Raw genomic sequence first — 20877 nt, 5'->3', positions numbered from 1 at the left:
AAATGGAGATTTAGTCTCCTGGGCTCTTGAGATGGGTGTTTAAGGAATGTGAATGAAATAGAAATAGTTGACATCTTGGCAATATTATGTCTTTTAACATGTGCAAGTTCTCAGGAATGGAGGAGTTACAGACGCTCTTCCGTTCCCTTCCTGCCCACCCCCGGAAAATAAGGATGGCTTCCTGAGTTGGGTTTTGAAAGAAATGATGGATTTAAAGTAATTTAAGCCCCCCCCCCCCTGCTTTCAGGAGGAGTCCAGCCAACTGTTACATAAAGTTGATTTAATTAAAAGTACTTTGGCAGGGGGAGGTCTTAGCCATGCTTGTTTCTTTTGGGCAAGTATTAAGTGTGGTGCCCAATGTGGAAAATAAAAGAAAATTCTATAACTGTAGTTTATATAGATTAAGCCCGATCCGTATTGCCCATTAAAAAATGATTAGCCCAGGGCTGTGATGACACAAAAGCAACCAAGTCACAAAAGTAGGTAAAGTAACTTTAATTCCTCCAACTTGGTCCCCAATGTCCAGTTATCATCATCTGGAGAAAAAAAAACTCTCCCAAGAACAGTTTTTAAAAGGAAGAAATTTAGTCTGAATCAAAAGTAGATATAGATTATAAATAAAAAACCAACACAAACCACGCTGCAGCAATTAACGAGACAGGGCAGGATAAGGAATTGCAGAACTCAAAAGATAGAATAGAATAGAATTCTTTATTGGCCAGGTGTGATTGGACACACAAGGAATTTGTCTTGGTGCAAATACTCTCAGTGTACATAAAAGAAAAGATACATTCGTCAAGAGTCAAGAATCATCAGGTACCACACTTAATGATAGTCATAGGGTACAATCAGCAATCAAATCATACTAGGAAACAGTCTATATAAATCGTAAGGATACAAGTGACAAAGTTATAATGAAACACATACAGTTGGGAGGACACCAGAACCCAGATAGGACTTGACAAACAAAGATAATGCACACTTTGCTTCCAGCAAGGAGCTGTGCGCAAACACCCTTTATATCCTGTTTTCCCAGTTGCAGCTAATGAAGGGAATCAGGGCCTTTTTCTCCCCCGTAACCCACATTGCTCCCTTATCCGTTCCTCCCTGCATGCCCTAGGATGCAGAGGGAGTTGGCCTGGTTCTTCCTCTGAATGCCCAGCCGGACTGTGCCCTTCCCCAGTTTCCTCCCCAGCCACCAGAGACACACTCACACCCCCTGTCAGCTGTTCAACCTCCCCCTCGGAATCAGATTCCAACAGGGGCATGACAAGGGCCCTGCAATAAAGAAAATCTTGAGATTTACTACAATTAACATTTACAGAGAAGAAGCATGGCTCCCAATTGGAAATTTGACCTCTTCATCTGGAAGGTGCCATTATAGATAGCACTAGACTTACAACCATTCGTTTAATGACCGTTCGAAGTTAAGAGTGGCCCTGAAAAAAGCGACTTAGGACCATTTTTCACACGGCCATTGCGGCATCCCAAAGGTCACGTGGTCATAGTTCAGCCACCTGGTGACTGCCTGTGTTTGCAGCCCATGGGTGATGACCGCATTCTTTTTAAATAAAACAAGTTAAGAGCCAAACTCATTAGAAATTTGAGATTTGATTAGCTGTATCTCTGCAGTCTTCTGAAAAGCTTTAAAGAGCTGGACGTGCTCCCAGGGAGGAAATCATTAGATTAACTGAAGTCTTTGTGGTGTTCATAGTTTATTTGGGGATTATTTAATTCCCCCCCAAAAAAATTATTGATTTTTTTATTGATTATATTTCTTAGTGCTTAATAAACATCGTGTTGTCTAGTTATTTAATTTGCTTGACAATTCTGATTCTACAGCATTCTTAATTCTCACCCCTTTTCCTCAACCACTGTTAAAATAGATTTCATGTTTGATAGTATTCTGTGTCTTCTTTCTGCTTTTTCAAAGTCAATATTTCCATTTCTGCAATCTTGTTAATTATTTCTTCATCTCACGGTGTTTCTTTGTTTTTCCAATATTGTGCGAATATAATCCTCGCTGCAGTTACCGCATGTCATATTAAATACATTCTTTTCTTATCTCATTTTTTGGGTATTATACCTAATAAAAACAGTTCAGGTTTAAAATCTACATGATTCATGGGTTGTTGTTGTTTTTTAATTGATGGTCATTATAGATTTTATATCTTGGTTGTTTTCTGTTGGGGTTTTATCTGTCCAGAATCACTGGTGAGACACAAATCAAATTAAAGATAACTAAGCATCTTTAACAATCATTCCAACAGTTGTTTTGCCAATCCATAACAGTCATGGGGATGAGATTTCTGTTACCTCAACCATGGCTAGCTGGTTATGGAGATAACTAACGGAGAAGTATCACAATCAGAATGACTTTAAAAGTGTGCTTTTAATGAATCTTTGCCATTATGTCCTTTATCATCTAATTTGTCCCCTTCATCCAAAGGTTATTAAGGATCCACCTCGACCTCAGCCTTCAGCGCCAATAGAGGTAAGCTTCCAACCTTCTCCAATGGCTTGCTGTTTACAAAACGAGATCACCATGTTGCCAATGACTTAGAACCAGTGGTGGGTTTCCAAATTGTTCTCTACTGGTTCTGAGAGCGCGCTTCACTTTGCGCACGCATACAGGGCTCAAGGACCGCCCTCTCTGTCAGTGCTGGTGAGCTGTGCTATTTTTTACCTCAGCTGAGGCGCGGCAATCCACTCTGCTGCACGAATCAGCTGAGCTAAAAAACAAGGGACTATAGGCATGGTAATGGCGGGGCGGGGATGGGGCAGCCAGAGGTGGTATTTATTTGTTGGTTGTCTGAACTAGTCAAAATTTATGCTACCAGTACACCAGAACTGGTCCAAACTGGCTGAATCCCACTTCTGCTGAGAACTGCAAGTTAAGGTTGACACCACTTGATTTATTTATCTCATGAAGGATCCCTTTGCTTCTTCCGTCATGCAGTAGTTGGCCATATAAATAGAAGATATATTTGAAGATGCATAGGATGGAACACTAGAAGGAAGAAACCAGAAATAACTTGAAAATCTTCAAACAATCATTTTGATTTGTTTTGCCTTATCTCTGGACCAGAGTATTAAGTGATTTTTTTTTCCATATTAGAAAAGGAAGGCTGATCAGATTAGATTAACAGAGTTGGAAGGGACCTTGTAGGTCATCTAGCCCAAACCCCTGCCGAAGCAGGAAACTCTATACCATTTCTGACAAATGGCAGTCCAATCTCTTCTTGAAAGCTTCCAGGGATGAAGCTCCCACAACTTCTGAAGGCAGCTTCTGTTCCATGGGTTGATTGTTCTCACTGTCAGAAAATGTATCCTTATTTCCAGGTTGGACCTCTCCTTGTTCAGTTTTCATCCATTGTTCCTTCTCTGGCCTTCAGATGCCTTGGAGAATAAGTGGGCCCCCTCCTCTCCATGGCAGTCCCTCAAATATTGGAACACTGCTATCACGTCTCTCTTGGTCCTAGGTGTGATCAGTCCTGGGTGTGATTGACAGTTGCAGCCTGCTGTTCACCACAGTGTATATATCTGCCTTTAGAGGATGTCTGAAGTTCATGTTTAACACAGGTCAGGCAGTTGTGGGTCCAAAAACAGACATGTGGAATCCTTTGACCATATGACAGGGTGAATTCCTGTCCTGCCTCAGCTCCTGCCTACCTAGCAGTTCGGAAGCATGTAAATGCAAGTAGATAAATAGGTACCACTTTGGTGAGAAGATAACAGCGTTCTGTGCACCTTTGGTGGATAGTCATGCTGGCCCCATGAGCGTGGAAGTGTCTTCAGGTAACGCTGGCTCTCTCAACTAAGAAATGGGGATGAGCAGCGCCCCCTAGAGTTGGATACAGCTAGACAGGGGGAAACTTTTACCTTTTTTGGATGTCTTGTGCCTACACTAAAACTTGCTGGGAATTTTTTCTCATGAGACGGGAATTCTGTAACCATATTGAGGCTAACTCTTTAAAGAAATTATTTGTTCTCTTTTGTTATAGTGAGGAACTGCAGTAGTAAACTCCTGGCCAAACATGCGAACACATACGTGTGCAGGAACGTTTGTGCACACACATACACACACACGCACGTATTCACAGAGGCAGATCCAGATAATGAGACAGCTTCTCCACTCTCTACAGCTGTGTCTCAATATTAGGAAACTGTACTGTATCAGTGTGAAGGTTAAATGGAGGCTTAAGCCTTAGAATTTAGGATATGGAAGATGGTTTCAAAGCTTGCTAATTACTGCATTTTGTTTCATGACCTAATTTTACTTGCTTGGAATACTTCAGAAGGGTGTTTTTATGTTTTCACTATAGAAGAAAGAAATATTCTTTCTGGTTCTAAAGGAACTTTGTCTCATGAATTTTCCTCAGTATAGTCCTTAATTATTCCATAGACAGATGCAAGTGGAAGCAAAGCCCATTATGTCCCATAGTAAGCTTCTAGTAGGAAAGAAACAGCCTCTTGTGTGACTTACTTATGAGCTACTCAGGAGCTACCCTGCCTTTCAGTAATCAGTTCAACTGGCAACTGGAAAGAGGGGTTTGGTTAGACTTATTAAGCTGACAGGGTTAGGACCTTCAGTGAAATATACTTTAACAGATGAAAGAAATTCTGGAGAAAGAAGTATCTGTTGTCCCTCAGAATCTGGTAAATTAAAAAAAATACATCTGTCTGTCTGTCTGTCTGTCTGTCTGTCTATGTATCTATCTATCATCTAATCTCTACCATCTTTCTCTCTGTCCCTCTGTTTTGTTTTCTACCTGCCTACCTACCTACCTACCTACCTACCTACCTACCATCTAATCTCTACCAACTATCTTTCTCCCTGTCCCTCTGTTTTGTTATCTGTCTGTCTGTCTGTCTGTCTGTCTGTCTGTCTGTCTGTCTATCTATCTATCTATCTATCTATCTATCTATCTATCTATCTATCTATCTATCTATCTATCTATCTATCTATCCATCCATCCATCCATCCATCCATCCATCCATCCATCCATCCATCCATCCATCCATTTATCATCTATCTACCTTATCTATTTGTAAAATTTATTAGCTGCCCCAATAAATTCTGGGCAGTTTACAATCTTCAAAAGATAAAAACTATACAAAAGTCTAAATAAAAGACCTAAATAAAATACCGCAAAGATCCAATTACTGAGCCCCAATTAAAAGATGGGGGAGGGAGGGAGTAGACTGAGAAGAAGGGGAGGTGGGATCTGCTATTAATCCATCCATCCCTCCCCATGTGAACCCCGCTCATTGGAGCTCCATGACAACTGGTAGAGCCAGGTCTTGCAGAAGATCAGGAGGGTGGGAGCCCACCTTCCTGGGGGTGGGGTGGAGGTGGGAAGATGTTCTGAAAGACAGGCCCAAGGGCAGAGAAGACTCTTCTTCTGCACCCTGCCAACCAGAATACCCTGACCGATGGAGCCCATAGCATGCCTCCCTCTTACATCACTGCAGGCAAGAATTTGTCCATGGCATAATTTAAATGGGTTGTATGATGATGTCATCCTGATGACATCATTTGCACCATGACATCATCGTGCCAGTGGAATGTATTCCTAGTGGAGTTTAGTTTGTTGCATGTGAACCGCCTGTTTCCTGGAGGTCCAGAAAAATCAATGTTTCACTGCCTACACATACAACACACACACACACACACACACACACACACACACACACAAAGACAGACACAGAGTTTATCAAATAATAGAACACTGAAGGAAAAATACAGATGTTCAGAGTCTGTATTTTAGCCACAGGTGGGGTGGGTAAGAATGAAACAGAATGGTATTTTCTGCTTTCTGAGCCCTAATGTTTATTAGCTCTATCCTTCTGGGGGTTTTTTCTTTCTTTCTTTTGCACCCTGATTATATTGAACCCCTGATCCTTTGGGAGGCTTCATAAAATTGTGCAATCATATCCATCAACTTTAGCTGGATATCCAAATGGGTTAGCTATCAGTAAAAGGGCAGGGGAGTTAGTTAAAGCACAACATTCCCTTTTATAGGGCACACTATGTTAAGCTAGATTGGTTATCCCCCAAAGTGCACGAGCGAGGAGTTGCTGTGCGGCAACTCAACAGGAATTGGATTGTAATAAGCACTTCAAAATACATTCCGCTGCAAATTGATTTTCCTTGTGCATAACCAGAATGCTCAGTTTATGCGCTCTGTGGGTGAGGATGCCAGCAAGCGTGTGTGTAAAATTCGCAGAATATCTTACTCCACCCAACAGTATTGTAAATGTGGTAATAATCTTCGGATCAGGCTGCATTAAGCGCCTTGCGCATCTGTATTTTTTTGCTTTGGTGCTCTACTTGATAAACTCCCAGTTAGTTCAGCGTTTTGTTTTTGGACGTTCAGACCAGTGGTGGTATTCTATCGGTTCGGCCCGGTTCGCACAACCCGGTAGTAAAAAACATTACTGTTCTGCCGAACCGGTATTTCTTTCTTTCTTTTCCTCCCAGTGATCGGCTGTGCTGGGATCCTCCTCGCTCACCCAGGAGGCTTCCCTGAGGCCCAGGAGGCCAAAAAAAATGGAGCATGGGGGGGAGGGGAAACTGCAAAAAAAAAGAAGCCACGCCTACCCAGTCACATGGCCATGCCCACCTAGCCACGCCCACAGAACTGGTAGTAAAAATATTTGCATCCTACCCCTGGTCCAGACGTCCTAAAAGGGATGTTAGGACACCCTTGCACTTCAGGGTGATCCTATAAGAATAGTGATAATTCCTTCTTCCTCGGAAATGCAGAGAATCAATCCTCTGCCCTTCTTTAGAGGAAATTATATAACTGCCATCAACCAAGGTAAACCTGGGTTATTTTCCTGATCGGTTGATGCTGCAGCTGCAATCGTAGAATGACTGCTGACCATATTGGCAGGGGAAAATGGGAGCTGTAGTGCCTTTGGGACAAGGCTGCAATCGGGAGTGTTTGAATACGTATCCCGGTTCTTTTCCCCAGTACATTTTCTTTTGAAATCAGCTGGATATCCAAACAAGGATTGGAAAAGAAGTTGGCTTGCTGGGAGCTTTTCATTTCAAGCAAGGAGGGTCAGAAGATTAGCAGGTCTCCCCCCTCTTTCTCGCCACCCCAGAGGAGACAGGGGTGACTATTGAATTGCAGTTTGTCCATCTCAGCATGCTCAGATTTGAATTGATAGAAGAGATTATTTGAAGCTCAGGATTGAATTGTGGGATCTTGGGTGCTCTCTGAGCTTGGTGGTTCTCTTGCAGATGTTTCATTACCAAACTAGGTAACATCATCAATGCTGATAATGTTACTTAGTTTGGGTAATGAAGCACCTGCAAGAAAACCACCAGGTTCAGAGAGCACCCAGGACCCTACAGGTATGAGTAGGCTCAGTGATGCATGCATAAGCTGAAATATGAAGCATATTTTGCTGGGATTGCACCCTGAAAGGCTGGATCAGAAGAATAGGCAGTAGCTACGTCTATCCACAGTAAGCAGATATTGCATGTTTTAGGGCATGAAGAAGCTTTAATTTTACATCACCTTGCTAGGAAGTATTTATTTATTATTACTTATTGTAATTCGATTGCTGTCCCGTTTTGCCATATTACTTCAGAAAAAATTGTTTGTCTCCCAATGATATCTGTGGGGAGGAGGGCCAGTTTGGTCTGCTGGTTTAGGCACCAGGCTAGAAAGCAGGAGATCATGGGTTCAGGTTCTGCCTTAGCCATGAAAGCCAACTGGTTGACTTTGGGCTGATCACCATGAGATGATGAGTTCTAGTCCCACCTTAGCCATGAAAACCAATTGGTTGACTTTGGGCCAATCACCTGGAGATAGTGAGTTCTAGCCCTGTCTTAACCATGAAAGCCAACTGGTTGACTTTGGGCCAATCACCAGGAGATGATCACCAGGAGTTCTGATCCCTTCCTTAGCCATGAAAACCAACTGGTTGACTTTGGGCCAATCACCAGGAGATGGTGAGTTCTGGTTCCTTCCTTAGCCGTGAAAACCAACTGGTTGACTTTGGGCCAATCACCAGGAGATGGTGAGTTCTAGCCCTTCCTTAGCCGTGAAAGCCAACTGGTTGACTTTGGGCCAATCACCAGGAAATGGTGAGTTCTGGTTCCTCCTTAGCCATGAATGCCAACTGGTTGACTTTGGGCCAATCACCAAGAGAGAGTGAGTTCTGGTCCCTCCTTAACTATAAAAGCCAACTGGTTGACTTTGGGCCAATCATTCTCTCTCATCCCAACCATCCCAACCTTGTTTTGGGGAAAAGAGGAAGAGGAAGGTTTGTTGGATAGGTTTGCCAGCTTGAGTTATTTGTAAAATATAATACAGGGAGAATACACATAAAGAAATTAGAGAAGGTCAGATTGATGGAAGCAGTGTTACACCCTTACAATCCTTCCCTCTGTTGTGCATGCATTGTACATCACACAAACGCTCCAAGAGGTGAAGTTTGTGTTTCAGGCTACTGCATTCACCATTTTGACAAGAGGGGGGGGGAACAGTGTCTGCAGCTGCATCACTGGTGTCACCTAGTGCAGTGGTCGCTAACCAGTGGTCCAGGGACCACTGGTGATCCACGAGAAAATTTTGGTGGTCCTCAGAGAAATGTCACCTCCCAAAGCACCTTCCAAAGCAATTAATCTAGGCTGCGTGGGAAAACAAGGCTGTGCCGCCCACATGGCCTGTAGGAACACAAGGCTTGCATCACTTGCACTGAGAACAACACGAGGTAGTGAGGGGAGAGGGGAAAGGGCGGAGGGGGAGAACTTGCCCCACGTGCCCCATGCACCTTACCTGGCCACCGGGCTGCTTTTTTCTGCTTCTTTCTTCTGCTTTTGGCATGCAAAGAACGCAGCAAAAGTCTCTCTTTCTCTCCTCCAGACTCCGCCATAAATGAGTGTTTGGGACCTTGCAAAGCATCCTGCTCCAAGAGTCTGCGCTGGCACAACAATTCTCACAAAGACTCATTTCTGGCACAAAGACTCATTTTTGGGAGAGAGAAAGACTTCTGCTGCTTCTGCTGCTTTCCTTGCATGAAGCCAAAAGTCTCTCTCTCTCTCTCTCTCTCCCCCCCCCACCCAAGAACGGAGCTGGAGACGGTATTCTGTGATCCCAAATAAAGAATGATCGATCAGTAGAAAAACAGGGTGGGGAATTTTCCTGCAGACTTTTTTTGGGGATTTTCCCAAGGTCTCTGATCCGTGGGATTTAAAATTATGCGTTTGATGGTCCCTGAGGTCCAAGAAGCTGGCAACCCCTGATCTAGCGCATTCCCAATGAATTATAAGGCACACCTTTAATTTTTTAAACGTTCATTATTTGAAGCAAACTACCCTTCTTTTTTGAATAAAGAAGTTTCACATTCTGGGAGGAAGGCGTTAGCAAACAGCTTTCTGTGATTGATGAGAAAACTACAGAGATAGGTCTGTGTAGTCACCAGTCCCTTCAGTTCAACACAAGGAGTCTTTATCATTTTTTTTAAAAAAAATATCAATATTCAGTAGGTTCACGAGAGCATTCAAACCAGCTTTTTATAACCCGTTGCACTCTTGATACGTTGGACTGCAAATCCCAAAGTTCCTAGCAAGAGCGGCCATATGGGCTGTGAATTTTGGAAGTTGAAGTCCCTCAAATTTAGAAGGGTAGCAGATTGTGGAAACTTTGTTGGTCCGTAACTCGTTTAGCTTCTGACACAGATTCTGGTGTATTTGCGGTAGAGTTTCATGCCTCCGTTTGATGGAAAGGTTTTAAACGATGAAAATTTGTTATCGGCTATATTTAAGCTGTGCTAAACATGCTGAAAAGTTTTATTCGATTTGTTTGGGGGAACGGTTTAATCTGAAAACCTCTTACAACAAGAAAAATAAAATTAAAAGAATAAAGCAACACGTTTTATCTTCTTTTTAACTTGCAGCAGAACTAAATATTTTATGCCATTCAAAATATATGGCGGCTTTGTAGGAAGCTCCTTAACAACCATTAATTTGACATTTATATTTTATGTTAGAAGTATAGCCTGTTGTCCTTTAATACAGTCAGTCCTTGACTTACAATAGTGACTGTTCGAAGTGACAACGGAACTGGAAAAAATGACATCACCATTTTTTCACACTTACAACCCTTGTAGCATCCTCATGGTCACATGATTCGGATGCTTGACCACTGGATCATACTTTTGACGGTGATCCTCTTTTACGACCGCCTGACAAACAAAGCCAATCGGGAAGCCATATTCACTTAATAACCGTGTTATTAATTTAACAACTACAGCAATTCCCTTAACTGCTGTGGCAAGAAAAGTCATGAAATGGGGCAAAATTCACTTAAGAAATGTCTCACCTTGCAACGTAAATTCTTTGCTCAATTATGGCCAAAAGGCAAGGACTATCTATGTTTTCCTTGGGTTCTCACTGTTTTGCCTCGCCCCATTGTTAGGAAAACGTTGCCTGTGGGTAAGCTGGTTTTAGATAGTTATGGTAGTTATGATAGTTATGATTAGGGGACTGGAGACTAAAATATGATGAACAGTTGCAGGAGCTGGGCCTGGCTAGTCTAGTGAAGAGAAGGACAAGGGGAGACATGATAGCAGTCTTCCAATATTTGAGGGGTTGCCACAGAGAGGAGGAAGGGGTCAAGCTATTTTCTAAGATACCCGAAGGCCAGACAGGGAATAATAGATGAAAACTGATCCAGGAGAGATTCCACCTGGAAATAAGGATAAATTTTCTGACAGTGAGAACAATCAACCCATGGAACAGAAGTTCCCCTCAGAAGTTGTGGGAGTGCCATCACCTGAGACCTTCAAGAAGAAGAAGAAAACGTTGTTATTATTTTTCAAAAAAAAACCTAAATTAATCCCCATACATACACACACACACACACACACACACACACTCCCTAAAATAAAATGTTTTTCATTTTTCCTCAGGAGGAAGAAGATCCTTTGCCTTCTAAAAAATGGCCGACGGTGGATGCTTCCTACTATGGTGGAAGAGGAGTTGGTGGGATTAAAAGAATGGAGGTCAGTAGCGTGGAATTGAACACTGCGGGCATCTCATATGAGCTGAGGGGAGGGAGACAGCTTCCCATTTCGGAAGGGACATGCTGACAAGCGACCCTGGTGCTGTATTGCCGGATATGAAGCTCAGCCAGAGCCACTGGGCTTCTGATCTGGCGGGGCAGCAGCTGAACCTTCTGAATAGCAAGGTTCGTTTGGTAATGACTGCAAAACATTGTGCGGCTTCCATGGAACCCGATGGCTTTGGAAGGATGTAAAATGTCAAGAGATGGAGCAACCTCTTTGGGGGCTGTTGTATTATTGATTAATGACATTGTTTTATGATTATGAAATCCACAGCCTTGAGGACTTTTGCTAGAAAGCAGCTGTGACTTTGGGTTCTCCTCCAGGAATTGAAGGTGGAGTAGCAATTATAGCACTGCCTGCAAAGCACGATGACCTCATTAGAGCCCCTGGGTGGTCCATTGTTGGTGGGTTTTTTTTCTCACTGATGTGAGAATCGGTCCTTACCTGCTCTCTACAGCAACTCTATGCTTGCTGCGCTCTGATGATTCTAATAGTATGAATAAGTAATGATGGCTAACATTATTTCTATTGTTCTAAGACATGGGTTGGCTCAGGAATTTCTGGGGGCTGAAATCCTATTTCCCCACCTCTGTTCTAAGATGACTTCAGCATTGCTTCTTCTTTTATAAGTTTCATTTCAGAATCGAAAAGTGCCAATTTGAGGGTCAGGAGACATAGTTTGAAAAAAAGTGGATGAAGAGATCAATGCTCTTCTTTTCCATAACTGACTGACCCCTCTTTTATGACCCCATAATCCCTTAATTCAGGGGAGAGTTGAGGGACAGGATGGAGCTTAGCATTTATTGACTGGATGCCTTTCCTAACACCTATGTGGAGTTCACAGCAGATTTTTTTTCCTAAATGCTCCAGGAGAAAAGCTACTTAGGATTGAACTCTCAACCTTCTGAGTGGCAGGCGAGCATCTTCATCACTAGGCCACCATGCCGCTCCTCCATAATCTAGTACTACTGAATGAGTGTTATTGGTTGATGTATAAAAGAGCACAGAAAAGACTGTGGTTCTCCATTCAGCCCATTAGCGATATGCAATATGTTAATTTTATCTTTAACTTTAAAAAAGTTAATGGGAGATTGATCAAAGAGAGAACTAAGCTACACAATTGGAATCCCGCCTTTCAAATATGAGTTGCTGTGGATTATCATTGAGTTACTGCTTTCGTGCCTCATTTATAGATCAAAGCTGTTGATGTTATTGATCATTTGTAGAAACTGGATATAGTGACTAGAAGAACTTTTGGTTATTCCAGCTTTTCTCAGCATTAAATAGTATCTATAGAAGATTAGAACTCACTCTTCCTGTGACTCTACTGGAACCAGCTCTTAGCAAGGTATTGAGCAATATCCTGCTAAGCTTTGATATCAGTTTGGCACATTGGTTTTTTTTAAAAATGGGAGTTGAACTATAAGGATGTCCTTGTAGGTCCCCCCCCACCCGCCTGCCAATAGAACAATTTTGTCTATTTTAGGAAGAACCAATTCCATCATTTCATTGGGGCCCTGAATAACAGAGACTTATTTCGAGCTTCGAATTGCAAAGAAACAATAAGGCTTTTCAAATCGATTTTAGTTACTTTTGGAGACAAAATATATATATATAGCACTGTATGAGTATTCTCACTGTGTGCCAGCCAAGTGATTTCATAAGGGTGATATTTGTACTAGAAACACAGCTGGAATAGTTTTGAAATGATTCAGAACGCCTAAGTTCATGTAGCAGGCAGAGATAGGCAAGCCATTATCTCTTAGCTTTGGCTTCAACAATGTAGGATAGTATGATGACAGTCAAATTGGATTAGGTGAGGATCATGAAAGGATGGTTAAATCCCAAAATAACCCCGGGACCCTCAGAATTGGAAAAGAAAAGAATAGAATTCTTTATTCTTTATTGGCCAAGTGTGATTGGACACATAAGGAATTTGTCTTGGTGCAAATGCTCTCAGTGTACATAAAAGAAAAGATACATTCATCAAGAGTCAAGAATCATCAGGTACAACACTTAATAATAGTCATAGGGTACAATCAGCAATCAAATCATACTAGGAAACAGTCAATATAAATCGTAAGGATACAAGCAACAATGGATTATCAGTCATACAGTCACAAGTGGGAGGGGATGGGAGATATGGAGTGATGAGAAGGTTAATAGTAATAGTAGTGCAGACTTTGTAATAATTGAACAGTGTTGGGGGGATTATTTGTTTAGCAGAGTGATGGCTTTCGGGAAAAAACTGTCTTTGTATCTAGTTGTTCTGGTGTGTAGTGCTCTATAGCATCGTTTTGAGGGTAGGAGTTGAAACAGTTTGTGTCCAGGATGTGAGGGGTCTGTAACATCAGACCAACAGTCAAGAAGTAAACAATATCCCAATCAAGGAACTGTCAAAAAGCTAACAGTAAACAGCCCAGCCAAGAAACCTACAAGGCCACTCCCTCCAACACTGACAGAGCAAACCAATATAAAATGAGAGCAAACCCCACACCCTACTGGCACTGATGATGTTAACTAGTTTGATAATGAAATGTTTGCAACAAAGCCACCAATCTCTGAGAGCACCAAAGACCCCTCCTTTCAACCTTGAATTACAAAAGTTCTTTATTGGTATACTGACTCTGAATGACAAGAAGGGGCCACTTTCTTGGGTTCAAGTCCATGGCCAGTCTGATACGGAGATTTGTTTTGTTTAGGTTCGTTGGGGTGACAAAGGGTCAACTGAGGAAGGAGCCCGGCTAGAGAAAGCGAAAAATGCAGTGGTGAAACTTCCTGAGGAAGAAGATGAGCCAGTTCTAAATAGACCACCAAGACCAAAGCCTACCTCGTTGCCCTCCCAGGAAAAATGGTACACACCCATCAAGGTACTTGGCGAAGCCTTTATTATCATTGAATATCAAGTTTGCGTTGTATTTGTTTCATTCATTCATTCATTCATTCATTCATTCATTCATTCATTCATTCATTCATTCATTCTGTGATGACCCGGGGAGTGGCATAAAGGCAACACAGTCAGATAAGCAATAAGAGTCCCTTTATTATCTTCAATTTTGCCCCCAGTGTCCAAATTACCTTCTGGCTAGAGAAAAACATCTCCCAAGAACAGCCTTTGACTGCAGATAATTAAGTCCAAAACATGAGCAACACAAACTGTAACTTAAAGTCCAAACAAACCAAACTGAAGTAATTAGTTCGGCAGGGCAGAAGCAAGAATTTCAGGCTTGAAGGCACGGCAAAACTCACACAGTTGGGAAGACGCTAGGAACACAGATAAGCCATGACAACACAGGACTTTTGCTCCCAGCAGTCTGCCACAGTCAGTCTGCCTTTCTTATCAACTGTCTTCCCAGCTGAGGCTTACGAAGGAAATCAGGGCCCTTTCCTCCCCCATAAGCCATGCAACTCACGTTGCTCCCTTCTTCGTTCCTCCCTGCATGCCCTAGGATGAAGAGGGAGTGGGCCTGGATCTTCCTCTGAACTCCCTCTCCCTTGTTCTACCTCTTCCCTGCTCTGCCCAGCCAGACTTTGCCCTTCCCCAGCCTCCTCCACAGCCAATGATGCCACACTCCCACTCCCTGTCAGCTGTTCATCTTCCTCCTCGATTTAGACTCCAACAGGGGCATGACACATTCCATGTCTGTGGCTTAGGAAGAGCTTAGTCTGTATGTTTTGTATGCCCAGAATTAGGAATTTCCAACTCATTTAACACACCGTTAGGAAGTACTTACTCATGCATCACTGGCTCAATGTCTTCCTATTAAAGAGAATTTATACCTAATAGCATCCCATTTAAAGAGCGGTTGTTGTCCTGTGGTGTCATTTGGCTGGAGCGGATGCCTGAGACACATTCAGGTAGGGTTAATGGGTTTGGGGAAATGGTTCTCACCTCTGCCAAATCACCACAAGTCTTCCTGGGCTTCTCTTTACAGGGTCGGCTTGATGCCCTGTGGGCATTGCTAAGGCGGCAGTACGACCGAGTGTCTTTGATGCGACCGCAGGAAGGAGATGAGGTTGGTGAAGCTTCCTTTAGCACACTGAAGGATGTGCACGACAGCCTCTTTAGCTTCCTGGGAGCGTTTGAGAGGCTTAGTGCAAGGGAAGAAATTTCTAATGGTATAAGAGTTGTATTTATGTACAGATCTTCTCTCCCATGTAGTATGGCTGTATTATTATTATTATTATCCTTCTCATCTTTTCTACTACCTTCTCCTGTTGGGACCTGTTGATTATATTACCTTGTTGTTTATATGCATACTTGTTTGTATGTGGATGTTGTTTGTATGTTTGTATGTACACTGATTATGTTACCGTGTTGTTTGTATGTATGCTGAGAGCTTATGCACTGGAGACAAACTCCTTGTGAGTCCAATGACACTTGGACAGTAAAGCTGTTCTGTCCTGTCCTGTTCTACCCTACCTTACCCTACCCTACCCTTCCCTCTACCCTACCCTACCATATCTTACCCTACTCCATTCCATATATTATATTATATTCCATTCCATTCCATATATTCTATTCCATCCCTCCCATCTCATCCCATCCCATCCCATCCCATTCCATTCCATTCCATTCCATTCCATTCCATTCTATTCTCTAGTATTAATATTATACCATGAATATGTTGTATGATGTGAAAACTCTTTTTTTTCGGTGGAACATTCACACGTTTAAGTATCTAACTAGAGCTCCATATTAGATAGGATGGCTTTCCCCTTTTCTGCATAGCACACATTATTCAGTTGAGTACTTCCTGTTGATTGATTGCTTATCTATTGGCCTTGTCGATCACTGCAATGGCAAATAGCTCTGATCAGGCATGACGAAAATGGCATTAACAGTGTAGTGTGTTTGGAAAGCAAGAGATTGGGAATAGGAAATGTAAGATGCTATCTGGTGAAGAGAAGGAATAGGTATCTATATCTGTGGTGTAAATTATAAACTAGCCTTAGTTTTGTTCCTACAACATCCAACACTATCATTTAAGCTTCCTCTTCTGCACCATGCTTCAAGCATCAGTGGTAGTTTATTGTATAGTGCAGGGCTTCCAAACTTGACAACTTTAAGACTTGTGCATTTCAACTCCCAGAATTCCTCATGGGTGACTGAGGAATTCTGGGAGTTGAAGTCTGCAAGTCTTAAAGTTGCCATGGTTGGACACCCCTGACCTAGTGCTTTGAAATCTAGGAAGTATCCTCTGGGTTCTAACTTGAGCTACAAATATTCTATTCTAGTGGAACTTTGTATGACAACCTTTTTCAACCTCGTGTCCTTTAGCTACTTTGAGTTTGCAACCTCTAGAGTTTCTGATTAGCAAGAATACCATGAGTTGCCATTCAAACACATCTGAAGGATTGCTTAGTTGTGGGCAAGCTAGTGTAGACTTTAAAATGGAGATTTGTTCTTGGAGTTTTAATTTTGTCTTCTTTGAGGATCGTGAGACAGACTTCCTAGATTGTGTACCATGAGCAGTCAGGGATGAAATTTGTCAATAATGTTGGCATTATTAGGAAAGGATTATCAGCGATTTTAACTTCCTTGCACACAAACTTCCACAAGGCAGGTTAAAAAGCCTGCGATGGTGAATGATAGGCGCCAGAAAGTTAGCCCAGCTTTCAAAAACTCTTTAAGGAAGAATTCATCAAGATTTCAGTGTTCAGTAACACTGCTTTTGAAATTGAACAACTTAAAGGCAAGACTGGGATATCATTCAAATCCTTCGAGCATCTTTCATTCATGCCTTCAGAGACAGGTGGTAGAATTGCATATTAACTGGGCAATTTTCTCAGCAAGAAGCTCTGTAGAAACCCATTACTTTCAAGTAAACCTGCTAAAAATGACTCTGTTAAATAGTTCAGAGATGCCCACTTCTGGGGGAGAAATGTTTTCATCAGTTGATTTCTCCTTAAATAACTGGAGATTATATATCATAACATGCATGATTTTGTAGTTCCTTCCTGTATGTCCTCATCCGTACCGATTAAGAACGACCACTGAACTGTAGGTGAGTTATTACATGTACTTTGACAATTCTGGAGCCCCTAAAAAAAGAAATTGAGAAATAAAAAGAGAAATGCCCCTAATTAAAGAAAACAAACACACAAAAAATAATCACCCTGAGCTTTACTTCATCTGCAGATTAGTAAAAATTTAGAATTGTTTCTAATTCTAATTCAATTTTAAATATTGTCAATTGACCGTCTGTACCTGGATTCCATGTCACAAGAATGGACACATTTTGGGGTATATTCTGCGAAATACTAACATGGTAAGAGGCAGGATAGAAGCCTAACAAACTTAAATAAAATTCATTTCTTAAAACCTTTGTGAGGGGAAAATGAGGGCTTTGGTCAACCTGTAAAATAAAGAACAGCCAATGTTTAATATGGTTAGAAAAATCAAACAATAAATAATGTTTGGAATAATCAAAAAAGAAAAAGTGGGAAGCCGTAGAAATACGTTACCTCAGAGGGCAAAAAAACTCCATCCTTGAGCATAATGCCAGCCAATAACAGAGAATAACAGAGTTAGAAGGGACCTTGAAGGTCTTCTAGACCAACCCTCCGCTAAGGCAGGAAACCCTATACCATTTCAGACAAATGGCTGTCCAATCTCCTCTTAAAAACCTCCAGTGTTGGAGCATTTACAACTTCTGGAGGCAAGTTGTTTTACTGATTAATTGTTCTAACAGTCAGGAAATTTCTCCTTAGTTCTAGGTTGCTTATCTCCTTGATTAGTTTCCACCCATTGCTTCTTGTCTTGCCTTCAGGTGCTTTGGAGAATAGCTTGACTCCCTCTTCTTTGGGGAAGCCCCTGAGATACTGGAACCCCGCTATCCTGTCACCCCTAGTCCTTCTTTTCATCACACTAGACATACCCAGTTCCAGCAACCATTCTTTGTATGTTTTGGCCTCCAGTCTCCTAAGCATCAGCCCTCCCAAACTCCTTCTTCATTTCACTGGTAAACATTTGGTGGAGGGAAAGAGCGGGAAAAAAAAAAAAACCTTTTCAGGTAGTTGCAGGAACTTGGCTGCTGACTAGCTAGGAAGTCAAATATTATCATCGAGTGGGGATTTTCAGTGTTGTAAAAACATAGTTCCTGTTTGGGGAAAACCCCTGTTTTATATACCCAAAAGGAAAATTTATTTGTGTATTCATAAGTTCCTCAGTACAGACTCATCTTCAAAGCCTCGTGGGGTTATAAACCAGAGAATGGAGCCTTCTTCCCTTCCCAGTGCAGCCAAAATGCGTTCTGCCGTCCATCTTTGCTCTTGTCCCATTAGAATTCCAGATCTCCATTGAAGTTGAAGCATGAAGAATCATCGGAGGAGAAAACTCCTTCTCCCCTCCTCCTTTTTTCCCCCCCTCCCATTCTTTTCTTACAAATGCCAGCTATTAGGGTGGGGGGCAGCTTGATTGGAAAGCTGCCTTCCATTGATCAGAAAAAGCCTTTGAATTGCTGATGGTGACGGAACCCCTCGGAGTCATAAATTTTTCAGCCGGCACTTGGTGAGGTGAGAGCGGCTTGTACAGGTGTGAGTTAGCAGGTTGTCCCCGACATCTGTTCCAGGCAGAGGCTCAGGTCTGCATCCGCCTGCAGGGAGGCCTCTGGGTTGTCAGCAGATGTAGTTAAGGAGGAAGAATGGGGTTGTTTGGTCTCACATTTGCTGCCTGAGGCGGGGCTGAAACACGAAAGGTAGACTGGAGATGGACACAGCTGCGCTCCCAAACTTGCCCGAGGCACAAATAGAACAAACCCTAATGTAGTTTGACTCCGTCATGGTGGGGAGAGAAGCAGAGAAAAGCCACTACAGAGAAATGCGAGGCGGTAACATCTGCCACCAAATTTCCAGGGAGAAATGGAGGATGGAGAGTGGGGACCCAAATCTCCTCCCCTCTTCCTCCTCCTCCTCCTCCTCCTCCTCCTCGAGCTTAGCTCAAATGATTAAGCCACACAGTCTTTTGAAGACCTTCCCTCAAACATCTGGAGGTCATCCACAGAAACTTTTGCCTTTTCACAGCCTGCTTTGTTTGACCTGGGTGTTGATTTGAACAGAGTTAAGTTTGTTTTTGGATTGACCAAGAAGATAATTTATAAGTGAGACTCCACCAGAGAGACCCTGGCTGTTTGTTTGTTTCAAGTCAAGGAGAGAAGAAAGGGTGGGATGCTTTTGAAGTTGGAAAAAATAAAATAAAAATAAAACAGGAGCCAATTCTCTTGGAAAACTCCTTGAATTTAATGGAGGCTTCTGTTCACCTTCCGACTACTGCAGTGGTTTGGGTTTTCCTTTTTTTCTTTTTTAAAGCATTGTTGCAACGACATCTTGTCATGCTGTTCCAAAAGATGGTGTCGGCAGTTCTTTTTTGCCTCTTCCTCAAGTGGGTTGCAGGCAACCGTAGACAGAAACTTGGCATGGAGTTCGGTGTGAGCATGAGGTTTCTTTTGCTGCTAATCTGAGCTGGCTCATGCACGTTGATTTATGAGATCAGGATTGACACACAGACACCTAAATTACCCACTTTTCTTTTTTGGTGGGTGGGTGGGGGTGGGGGGAGGGGAAACAACAATTCTTTTTGTTAGTTCTTCTTTGTGGGATTTGCTGGGGTTGAAAACTTTACTGCCACATTTATCTGTGTATTTGTACACGAGTGCATTCAAGCATGCATTTGGGGAGATTCAACTATGAAAGCTTGGTATCACCTGCCGAAGACGTTTGCTGAGTCCAACAGTGTACGGGGCTGTGCTTGTAAAGCATTGATCCATATTCTACAACCTATTTTCTACCCTACCCTATTTTCCAGCATTTAACAAAAGTCCATCGGTTCTTATTTCAAGGCTGGTGCCTCCAGGTTGGTAAAATAAATACCAGGCTCAATCTTACTTTTTTATTTATTTTTATTTAATGAATTAAACTGCTATGTAGCATCCTTGTAAAATTGAGGGGTTGACACAAAGAAGAGGGGGTGGGGTTAGTCTATTCTCCAAAGGCAGGACAAGAAGCAATGGGTGGAAACTAATCAAGGAGAAAACCAACCTACAACTAGGGATAAATTTCCTGACAGTTAGAACAATTAATCAGTGGAAAAACCTGTGTCCAGAAGTTGTGGGTGCTCCAACACTGGAAGTTTTTAAGAAGAGATTGGACAACCATTTGTCTGAAATGGTATAGGGTTTCCTGATTGAGCAGGGGGTTGGACTAGAAGACCTCCAAGGTCCCTTCTAACTCTGTTATTCTGAATGGGCCAGTCATTTTTTCAGTATGCTTTTAGTATATGTTTCCATCCATTCATTCCTGTCACTTAACAAAGTAATTTTTTCCCGGAATGAACTTGCGTTCATTCAAAATGTTCCACCTTTTCCCCCCAAACCTGCTTCTTTCAATATTCCTATTATCACCAGTCCCACCAAAGTGGGCATCCCACTGTAATCCACCCTTGGATTCATTATTTTATATGCACCGCAGTAATATAGATGACTTTAATTCATACATTCTGATGCATATTTTAATACGCCCTCTAGAATCCTTCAGTTCCATGCATATATTTGTCAAACCCACAAATCTCTCCCCTTCATTTCAGATCGATTAATTCTTCCCCTAAATCTTTGTTTCACTACCGTGTAGTGCTTCTGTTTTTCTTCCTTTTATGTGTTCATTTCAATATTAATTTGCTAATAAAAGAAGTAGGTTCTTCCTGTTTAATGCACACACCTTTTTACATTCCAGTCATTCCAGTCTTGCTTCCAACATGGTTATCAGGCTAGGGAGTACATGTATTACTGGCCG

General features: G+C 42.1%; 1 protein-coding gene across 1 annotated transcript in view; it reads left to right on the top strand.

Annotated features, from left to right (window-relative positions):
- Positions 1–20877, top strand: part of ANTXR2 (ANTXR cell adhesion molecule 2) — a 164923-nt gene that overhangs the window by 85609 nt on the left and 58437 nt on the right. The window contains exons 13-16 of the mRNA XM_087935789.1: positions 2450–2494; positions 10933–11025; positions 13791–13958; positions 15024–15104. Coding sequence (XP_087791915.1) covers positions 2450–2494; positions 10933–11025; positions 13791–13958; positions 15024–15104 — 387 coding nt within the window. The remainder of the gene's footprint in view (positions 1–2449; positions 2495–10932; positions 11026–13790; positions 13959–15023; positions 15105–20877) is intronic.

The sequence above is a fragment of the Pseudonaja textilis genome, chromosome 6, assembly GCF_049901715.1.
Source record: "Pseudonaja textilis isolate UNSWEBS1 chromosome 6, rPseTex1.2, whole genome shotgun sequence".
Lineage (NCBI taxonomy): Eukaryota > Metazoa > Chordata > Lepidosauria > Squamata > Elapidae > Pseudonaja > Pseudonaja textilis.
Note: the sequence above shows the minus strand (reverse complement) of the source record. Positions and strands in the feature narration are given on the sequence as shown.